Source organism: Benincasa hispida, chromosome 7 (assembly GCF_009727055.1).
Source record: "Benincasa hispida cultivar B227 chromosome 7, ASM972705v1, whole genome shotgun sequence".
NCBI classification, from domain to species: domain Eukaryota; kingdom Viridiplantae; phylum Streptophyta; class Magnoliopsida; order Cucurbitales; family Cucurbitaceae; genus Benincasa; species Benincasa hispida.
Genome location: NC_052355.1, coordinates 38757749 through 38769044, shown reverse-complemented (window position 1 = coordinate 38769044; position 11296 = coordinate 38757749). Strand labels below are relative to the sequence as shown.

Sequence of the window (11296 nt, the reverse complement as noted above, 5' to 3'; positions counted from 1 at the left end):
CATGATCTGTAGGTCCGCGAGGTCCCCCTACTAGCTCGAAAATGGATAAGCTCTAGAGTAGCGTGATAAGTTAATAAGTGTTCAAATTAGAATTAAATGAAATTGGAGAAATAATATTTAAATATGATTTATGAAGGATCTCATATCGAGAGTTCCATGAGCGGGTTTAGATCGCTCCGATTTCACAGTGACTGAAACACAAACGATATACATTCAACACATACAGTTATGCATATAAATCTCATTATCGGCATGCTCAGAATACAATAATTAACAAGGAAAGGGTTCATACTAGATGAAGAGTCTTTTCGAATATCTGAACCCTAAGCGGAAAACCTCCCACCGATCTACCAGCACTCGACGAGTATGTCGACTGCAACAACACGATCAGAACGTACACGAACACGTCAAATGCACGATTGATAAAAATTAAAACGATTTCCATTTTTAATCCACCGGTTACCATAACCATCACAACCCACTTCTCACGTCCAAACATGGATAAATTTGTTAATTATCAAATAATTAATCAATTAATTTAATTAATAAATATAATCATATTATATTTATATCCTATAGTTTGATATCATATATCTACTATAGTATTTTCTCTTCTTACCTTGATATAAATCATATTTATATCTAATTCCCTCCAAAATAATGTATCTCATACGTTTAGTTAATTATATCATATATAATTAACCAGTCCAATTATATCATATATAATTGAACTTCCTCTTGTCAATTTGAACATTTCAAATTAACCCAAACACTGGTTCTCAGATTTATCCAAGCTATTCAAGTGACCTAATAAACTTGTGGCTCGAAGCTCCAACGGTACGTGAAGAGCTAACTAAACTCTTTAGCCACGAGATCCACCATCCGTTAACCGTCAGTAATTCCGCTAAAGACCAACAACTGAACTCTTCTTACCACAGATATATTTCTGTGTCCATTGGATATAACCAATCATGAGTACGATGACCCTTCATAGATGCTCGTAAGTACAACTTGGCCAATTTACCGTTTTTCCCCTGTAGTTACATCTCACTCCTTAAGTACCACTGATTCCTCTAATGAACAATACAACATAGTCCACTATGTGTGAATACCCTCTCGGGCCAAAAGAAGGTATGTGGTGCCACATCGTTCAAGCTCTGGAATCAACCCTTAAGGGAGTCATCTATCTACTTACCCCTGCCTTGGGGAAGGAGTGAATTTCATCTTGTGTAGCTGAGTTCCTAGCTCCCATATTAGACAAATCCCCAAAATGGTAGGTTTGAATCGGCGACCTGGCCACTCGCACCCATACAAATCAAAGAACCGCCCTCAATGGCAGGAGTTCCCAACTCACTCAAGATTGAGGTCATGTTACCTATGGTCATCCTAGTGAAGTGAAGTCTCTGTCATGAACGGTATTATATAACGAGACATTAACACTTCGTGACCAGGTCTTATACAAACTATTTGTATAGGATGCCCCTGCTCACATGTCCCCAACACGAATGATCAGGACCAGAGCACATGTGACAAGTCACAACACTTGTGACCATTCCACAAAGCGGGCCGCGTCCGTAGCATTACCAGGATAAGGTTTCCCTCATTTATCCATTTACTACAGACCATTTTGGTTATCACTCAAGACATGATCCACTTGTATGTCACCATATACATGCTTGAGTCATATACAGATAACCAGAGATTTTATGTTTATTGGTTTGTGGTAAAACAAATAAAACAATTAACTGAGCAAAATACAAGATGTGAAGTAAATATCATATATTAACATCACAGGTATTCGTTTATACTGTTTACAAAGTACAGACCACGAGATTTTAGGGCATCAACCCCAACAATTTAAATATTTGAAGATGGAATTGTGTCAAAATTAATTTAATATTTGATATTAAATTAATTAGAATTTAAATTATTTAAATAATTATTTATTAATTTTATTAAGAAAATTAATTTATGAAATTAATTTTGTAAAATTAATAATATTTTCCATTTTATTAAAAGAATTGATTTGTGAAATCAATATTTGAGAAATTGAAAAAGAAGAAAAACACATAATGGAAAATTGATTTTCTCCATTGTCTTCTTCCAAGTAGCTCACTAACAACCCATATTCTTCGAGCTTCATTAACCCCAAGCATGAGCTGCATCTCATGCAGCAAATCTTTTTGCATGATGATCTGCAATATATTGAAGAGATTTGAGTGTTTTGAAGTAGAGCAACCTAAAGAATTTATCTGAAAAATTCGAGAGAAGAAAGGTGTTCTTCATTTGGGTTGCAGCTGTGAGCTTGTCTCTAAATTCCCTTAATTCAGGCTTATTTTGAGTCCCATTACTTAATCTAGAGCACCAAGAGGATAGTAGAAAAGATCTTGGGGTGGTTTACAACAAGACTAGGAGGAGATTTGCAGTTGGATTCAAGCTTTGAGGAAGTGCTACGAAGGTATGTCTTGAAACCCATTTATTTCTGCTGAAGCATGCTTTCTTTTCTACCAAAATTAATGAATTAGAGTGCTTATTGATCTTGGTCACTTCTGTTGCACGATGGTATATTCCAACAAATCAGCTGCCTACTTATTCTACGGTCGCAGCTGCTTGCTTGTTCAACGACAATAATTTCCATATTCAACTTCTCAAGCTTATAACTTAAAATTCATACATCAAAATACAAAAATTTCCTTCTAAGAACTTCTTCCATAACTTCTTAACTTACCTCAAATTTTGAGCTTCCAATTGTTCTCGGTAAGATCAATATCCTCCAATCTTCTAGCTTCCTCGGGTTATCAAGGAATCTGCAATACTCTTCAAATTTCTCAAGATTTTGGCATTAATTTGTGGGAATTTCTTCTTTGTAGCCTTAGAACTCCTTCTTCACCGATTTAACTTCAATTTGGCTGCAAAAGTTCTTCCTTGGCACGAGAGAAATTGGCAAAACTGATTCCATTTCCTTCAACTTTTATTTATACTAAGCCGTGCATGACCAACTAGTTTAATCAGGTGATACCTAAGCTACTAACCCATTGTTAAAGCTCCTAATACTGCCACTTAACCCACTAACCGACTTGATTAAACTAAACTTCTTCATCACCTCAACGCATAGGCTTACACTCAACGCTAGTTCCCTCTCGGCCAACACATGTACAACAACCTTCCTCCTGCGTATTGCCTTAGGCGCTCCTACCTCAGCGCCTTGTTGTGGGGTGCTCGGCAGCATGCATGTGTGCCTAACTTAACCCAACTAACCTCTAATGAGGCCAACACATGCTTCGTACTCTCTTGTCGCCAATGCCTCAAGCAACCCACACTTAACCTCTATAACTTACAGCCAACGCCTAGCCATCTCCTCACACTTATCACGCCTTTTGCCTCATACTCCCCAATGCATAGCTTGCCACTTCTTTGAACTCTAAAATTCTTGCTAAGTATTAAAACTTCCCTAAATTCATCCAAGAGCTTCCTCTTCCCACACTTAGAATATTTCCCACTTCCAAACATAGTTCACTCATTCTCAAAGCCTCCACACTTCGGAAATTCTTTTCTCTTTTTAAATTTACACATTATCAATAACATCTGAATAAGTTTTAGGGTTTAAACAATCTGGTTCAATTTTTTTTTTCAACTCTCCTTACTATTCAATTTTTATTAAATATATATAATAATATTAATACGAAAAGAAGCATGGAAGAGAAGTTTCTTCTAGTTATAAACTTTCCAATATATATATATATATATTTCCAGAATCTATACAAGTAAACATTAATTGTTAAACGAAATAAATATTATCGATTTTAAGATAGAAAAAATAAAGGAAAATAAATGAAATCTTCTAAAAGGAAGGAAACATTAATCTTAAACAAAGAAGAGAAGATAAAAAAATTAGAAGAAAAAGAGTGTATTTTTAAAAAAATATTATCGTAATCTATGACATGTTTGGAACGACTTAGAAAAAATATTTTTAAAAATTTTTTTTTTTATTTAAACACTTTTGATAACAACTCCTTAAAATAAAAAACATTTGGCAACTCTTTCTTAGAAGTATTTTTATATACAAGTTTGTTTGGTTTGTTCGATGGTGGCCGGAAGTTCGCCGATGGGGGTCGTCGATAATGGCGACCGGAGGTTGTTTGGCAACAGTCGGCAGAGGTGATGGTCGAAGTTGGCCGACAACGGTCACTGGAGGTGGTGTTTGGAAATTGGCCGGCAAATTTCCAAGATTGAATTAGGAAAAAAAAAAAAAGTAACCCAAGGGTTTGAATAGTATTTACTATTCAAACATATAGGAAAGAGTGTAGGAAGCCTTGACTTCCTAAACCCTTGCCCCAAATAAAGATTGGGCTTAGGATGCCCAACCCATCCCAAGCTCAACCCATGAAACAAATACGCCTTTAGTGTCATGGATCCGACTTAGATTTCTTGACATTTTAATCGAATATCTTTCACAGTTTAATTATACTTAATGATATAACAAAAACAATTGATAAGCAAGAAATCAAAGAAGAAAAAAATGACAAACAAATTCATGTAATTGAGTAACAATGTATTAGTTAAAGAGAGAAGAGAAAGCTGTTTTATTATTAACTTGATCCAAAACAACATATATTACATAATAAACAAATAATGTGTAGGTTTGTCAATGAAGTCCATACTTAGTCATTTGGAGTTGCCAGATGATAGATTTAAAACATTTCAACAATAGAATTGAACTAAAATCAATTTTTTTTTTAAAAAAAAAAAAATTAAACAAAGGATTTCATTTATGTGTACATGTATTATATGAATGAATATTGGAAAAAAAAAATCTTGGGCTATGGTCTTTAAGTACCTAAACCATTCCGTCAAGATAAGATGAATTGACTTTTATTTTTCCACTCATGTCTTCCATTGCTTTAATGGATATGCAAATTCCAATTTAGGGGCTATTTAGTAAATTAAATTTGAACCCTTTTCTTTATTAGGTTAAAATACATTGTATAATTCTACATCTTTGACTCCAGCAATATAATTTGATGCTTAAAACTTCTGTTTTCTTTTTAATGATTTAACTTAATTTATGGAATTATTTTTAGAAAAACAAAATGTAACATAACAACTGAACTATAGCATTGAAAATTATGCTGTAATCGAACATTATAATTGAGTAATCTTTTTTTTTTTTCCTTTTAATTTTTAGGGTGGATAATATAAGTTTCATCAACCTCATTCATTTACCTAGATTATTTTTTAGTCAAATTTGTAATAAAAATTTTACCTCTATATGCTTTAAAAACATAAAAAAAATATCTATTCTTAAGCCACATTCATAATTGATGGATGATGTGAAAAATGATTAGGAGAAAATTTTAATTATTATTTTTTTTAAAAGAAGAAAGTTTGTATTAAAACGTCATGAGGCAAAATTAGGACAACCATTTGAAATAACAAGATCAACTATCTACTTAAAAAACGAGGATAATGACACATCATTAAAATAATGGAATGTAACCTAGCTTGCTTAGCAACTTTATCTGCTAACAACATTACGAACGTAAACTAAAGAAATGAATTCGTATAGTTCTACTAACTCTGATCTCATAAGTTTTTCTCAATTATAAATATGAAGTATATAATAAAAATATAAATGAATTATCAAATAAAAATAATATTTATATACTTAATTTTAAAAAACTGAATGATTATTAAACTAGAACTTAAAAAGCTTACAAATTATAATATGAATACTAATATGTCAATTAACCATAACTATAATGATGACATCCCAATAAAAAAACCCACCCAACACAAACCAAAGACCTCTACATTAACTCAAACTCTAGCAAATTAGTAAAATTAAGAAGACAGAGATTAATCATCATCATTATAGAGATTAATCATCATCATTCTATATATCTTTTCTCTCTAATCATATCATAATAATTCTTCAAATCATATCATCCCCATAGCAGCCATTAATATTATTACTGTTCTTCACATCATCACCATTATTTTTGTCTCCAACTCTTTTGTACACAAACCCATTGGCAATCCAAACATACCCACACAAATTCAATGCGCTCAATGCAGCCAAAACCCAATAAAAGTAATGTAGATTTGAACGGTTCAAATTGTCCTCCAGCCAGCTCCCTCCGCTCCCGGCCTGGACGATCGAGATCACCGCGCTACTCAGGAAGTTTCCGACCCCAATGATGCTTATGTATGCCGCCGCGCCTAAGCTCCTCATGGATTGGGGCATTTGGTCGTAGAAAAGTTCTTGGAGACCAATGATGGCAAAGGCGTCCGACACTCCGCAGAGCATGTATTGTGGAATTAGCCACCAGATCGTCATCGGAATCGTCACTTTCGGGGTGTCGGTGAGGCCGTGCTGGGCAGCGATAGTTACTCTTTTGGCCTCTACCAGCGCGGAGACACCCATGGTGAGGATAGAGATGAATAGGCCCATTCCTATTCTTTGTAGCACTGTTATGCCTGTGTACGTAAAATGAAAAATTATTCAATGTAACTGCATTATAATATGTAAGTTTTATAAAAATGATCCTTTATAACTTAACTCAATAGTAAATCATCGGAGGTTAAAATTTATATATAATTGTCGTATACAAATTTGAAATGCAACTTTAAATTTAAGTCCATAAAATTGTCTTTGATTTTGCATAAATGTCTATATTAGCCGCTATTGTTAATTTTTTCTTTTAATAAATAAGTCAATAGAAATTTACGAGTATATAACATAATGATGTCTTTTGTTCATTTAGCTTATGTGTACACATCTACTATCATTGTGTTATAGAACTCAAAACATATATAGTTTTTATTGGGTTCTTAAGGTAAATTAAAGATGTAAAAAAATGATGAATTTGTACTAACCCCCACAACTTTTAAAGCTATACAGACCAAATTTGCAACATAATCCAACATTCAAAGATAATTTAATATGGAAATTAAGGGGGGAAAATAGAAAAAAGAAGTGGTTACCGGAGTGGTGGGCTGTAAAGTTTCTGGCAGCGGGTACAAAAACGCGGTCGTAGAAGAGGACAGTGAGAAGGATGGTGAGGCCGACGACCCCTTGAAGAGATGCCGGCGGGAGCTGAAAGTGGGGGCCAACGGAGCGGAGCATGGTGGAGCCTTGCTTTGTGAAGAATGTGTGCATCTGAGCTTGCACCACTGCAAACATTAAACAGCTCACCCACACCGGAATCAGCCGCACCACCAGCTTTACCTCCTCCACCTCCCTCACTGTGCTCAGTCGCCACGGGTTCCGCTTCTTCCTCGCCTCGTCTTCTTCGTCTATCAACGCCGCCTTATCCAAAATCCTGCTCCAAACATAGTAAAATATCGGAAAATTTTCTAGTATTATGTTGGATTTTCACAAAATATTAGAAGAGAAGAAAATTTTCTAGTTCTACCCATTAGGGTTTTTTAACTATTAATCTCTCATTAAATATTTAACCAAAAAAAAAAATTATTTGTAAAAACATCGATGTATCTAATTCAATACATCAAACTTTTTTTTTTTAATATAATAAGTGAGGTTATTGATATTTAAACCTCTAACATACAAAAGAAATGAGCAATTAATGTCAATTACCCCTAACCTATGTTCATTTTAGCCGCAACATCAAGCTTTAAACATTTATTTATATAGATATCTACTCATCAACTAAATGATTACAAAATATGTCAAACAAGTCAAGTCCTTCCTTAATGAACCTTTTAAAAACTAAAACAACTTTTTATTTGAAGTTTATAAATTGAAATAAGATCACATTTACTGGTTCCTAATAAAAATTGATGTAGTCGTAATGAAATTCAATTGATAAACCAATTATAATGGGTCACAATCGTAAATATAATTGTTTTTTTTATTATGTTTACTTAGAATGATTAATTGTCTCATTTATTGTTACCGTTACTTTTACCTCTAAGGGTCAAACATTAATGATGATAATAAAAGTGTCAAAATTCATTTTTTTTTTCTTCTGGAACAATAACAATATTAATAACCGTAACGGTAATGATACAACTTAATTTTCAAATGCAATTATATTGAGTATTTTATGCTCATCAATTAGTTTGCATTTTCTGTATTACATATTTGGAAGTAGATTTCAGATGTCAGTATGGTATAGAACACGAGTAAACAACACAACACCAAAGATAATCAAATGGACCTATTTTTTTCATTACCATTAATTTATTAGGTTTTCACTTGAGTAAACATGGCCTAAAACATTTGGGAGTCGAGATAATAGTAGTAAAAAAAGATATGTTTATTAAATTTTATTAAAAAGAAAAAAAAAGAGTTGACCTTCAAAGGAAAATTGACACATACCTGAATTGGTTTGTGCGAACTAAAGTCATAAGCTTATATTGACTTTCCCCCTCATTTTTGGCGTGGTTCTCTTCGTCGTAACACACTCTCCATTCATGGCGCGTCTCGTCCACGCGCCACTTCCTCACTGCCGCTACCACCACCTGAGCAATCCTCGTCAACGGACTTCCGACCGGAACTTGGCGTCTGTACTTCTTCACTCCGGCCAGAAATAGAATTATCGCCGCCGCCAAAACTCCGGCTAGAATTCCAAAACTCAGTCCCCATCCGATATTATCCTATTTTATTTTGTTGTTGTTAAAAAAATAAAAAAGAAAAAAGCTGAGTTAATTTTATATTTGAATATAATAGAAGAAAGAGAAAACTAATATAATATTATTGTATGGAAAAAGTATGGAACTTTTAGTTAATGGCCTAAATAAAATATATATTTTAAAATATATCTTCACTGAATAACATATTTTTCTTTAAATATTTAACATTTGAGTCTTTTGTTTTCATTTTGTTATTTTTATAAATTAAAAAAATAAGTTCCTATACATGTAATAATTTATGCTATTTTTTCTTGGAATTTATGGTTATATGTATCCATTGTCGGGTTATAAAAACTTAACACTTATATGAATTATTATTTCAAGTATAGGTATTTTAACATTTAAAAAATCGATTCGGACATGCTCTCTGAACATTTTTTTTTTAAATTTCTATCCTCATAAAAAATTTAAAAAAATTGAAGAACCATAAAACACAAACATAATTCGAGTCACCCCATATTTTATTTCTTTTTACAATCTCTCTTTAATTTCTATAACATTTATTTTAACAGCAAGACATACCACCGCAAAAATAAAAAAATATTAAATTCAAACAATACCTTTAACAATTATTCAATTTTGTTTTAAAAAAATTATTCAATTCAAACGTCACATCTTACATTTTACGGTTATAGGAAATAAATATTTATAGTTTGTGTGTTTTTATTAAAAAATTTATTTAAAATGACAAGATTACTAAAAATATTTACAAATAATAATAAAATATGATTATCTATTTGTGATAGATCGCAATAGACTACTATCTGTATCTATCATGATATAAATAGATACAGATAGTACTCTATCACGTCTTATCGTGATTTATTACAGATAGACAATAAAATTTTGCTATATTTATAAATATTTTGATTTATTTTTTTATATTTGAAAATATGTATTTTTATTGTTATTAAAGAATATATATATGTCTTTCCAATGAAAAACGACCTACTTTTAATCTTTCCTCTTTTCTTTGACATTGATTTGTGAAAAGAAAGATATTTGAAATTCAGTTAGATTAAATTAAAAAAAAAAAGATAATAAAAGAAAGATAATAATAAAAAATAAAACAATAAAACAATAAAATAATAATAAAACAATACCTGAACGTAAATAACCACAAAGACAGCGAAAGTGGAGCCCACCACAAGGCCCACATACCACCAATTAAAGAACGAACTTTTCTTCTTTCTCTCCTCCGGCGACTCCTCGTCAAACTGATCGGCGGCGAAGGTCTGTACACAAGGTCGGTGACCGCCTTCTCCGACCGACAAAATGTACAAGGCCAAAAAAAACACCGGCTTCCGATGATCGGCTCCGATAACGGTGGCCGATATCGTCAACAGCACCATTCCAAGACAGTAGATGAGGGAGGCTATGATTATGGTTTTGAACCGGCCAAGTAGCGAGTCGGCGACAAAGGCGCCGAGTAACGGGAACACAGCGGAGACGCCGACCCAGTTATTGACTTGCTTCGCCGCCACACCAAGGGGTTCGTGGAAGACGGTGGTGAAGTACATGATGAGGTTGCTGGACAAGCCAATAAAGGCAAATTGTTCAGCAACCTCCACGACTGTCGACAATGAAAATCAATCAGAATGAAGTAAAATACGACAGTGACAGTCAGTTTAACTGTCGTTGTAAATTATAATTATAAAGAAAAAAAGAGAGAAAGAATATTAAAGATTTTAACAATTATATTTTCCGATATATAATTTGAATATTAAAGATTTTAACAATTATATTTTCCGATATATAATTTCGGAAAAATCTATAAATTTGTGATTCGGTTTTGAGCAAGAGGGTAAGAAATTGAAAAAGAAGTGGAGAATTGTACATATTATGAAGATGGCAGCTTTCCATCCGCCTCCGGGAGGCATGGTGGGGCGGTTGGAGGCGGTCGGGCGATCGAGAAATTTGTTGGAAAGGTTGATGACAGGGTTGTTGAGAGATTTGTGTTTCTCCATGGGAAGAGGGATAGATGAAGGAATATATGAATTTGCAGGGAAGAAACTATGTCTTAAGAGGTATATATATACCCTTTTTAAAACTTCAAATAATCACCTTTTCCTATACATACTCTCTCTCTATAATTTTTTATCTTTTTTATTTTGATATTGCTTCTTCTTTCTTCTTTTTAAAAAATTGACCTTTTCTGAACCCACCAATGGGAAATCAAAGAAGATTGCAGTAAAAAATATATTTTTATCTTGAGGGTTATATTGAATGAAGTGAAATAAAGTAAAAGTCGGAGAGAGAGATCATGTAAAAAAAAAAAAAATCAACATACTAACATTCGAGGTCCGTGGTGATTAATCATTTGTACTCCTTCGATAATTATTTAATTTTTTATTCTTGTTTTTCAAAATTAAGTCAATATTATCCACGTTTTTTTAATAATAATTTACATTTATGTTAAATGTAATGATTGAATTCTTAGTCAAATTAAAAAAACAAGTTATTTTTTTAAGCTCTCAAAATTGGACTTGATTTTTTAAACCATTGGTAAAAAGTAGATATACAAAAGAAGAGATTTAGAGGTGGAAGTAGTGTCCATAAACTTAATTTTTTTTTTTTAAAAAAAAACAAAATGGTTACCAAACGAGATCTTAATTTTTTTAAAACTAAGCATACAAAAATC

At 32.7% G+C, this 11296-nt stretch overlaps 1 protein-coding gene across 1 annotated transcript; it reads right to left on the bottom strand.

Moving 5' to 3' along the window:
* Positions 1 to 5788: 5788 nt before the first annotated feature.
* Positions 5789 to 10642, bottom strand: LOC120081892 (protein NRT1/ PTR FAMILY 5.4). The gene is made up of 5 exons (XM_039037069.1): positions 10493 to 10642; positions 9759 to 10228; positions 8342 to 8619; positions 6985 to 7322; positions 5789 to 6477 (listed from the first exon to the last, which is right to left on the bottom strand). The coding sequence occupies exons 1-5, from the start codon at positions 10620 to 10622 to the stop codon at positions 5933 to 5935; spliced, it is 1761 nt and encodes a 586-aa protein (XP_038892997.1). The 5' UTR covers positions 10623 to 10642; the 3' UTR covers positions 5789 to 5932.
* Positions 10643 to 11296: the final 654 nt, after the last annotated feature.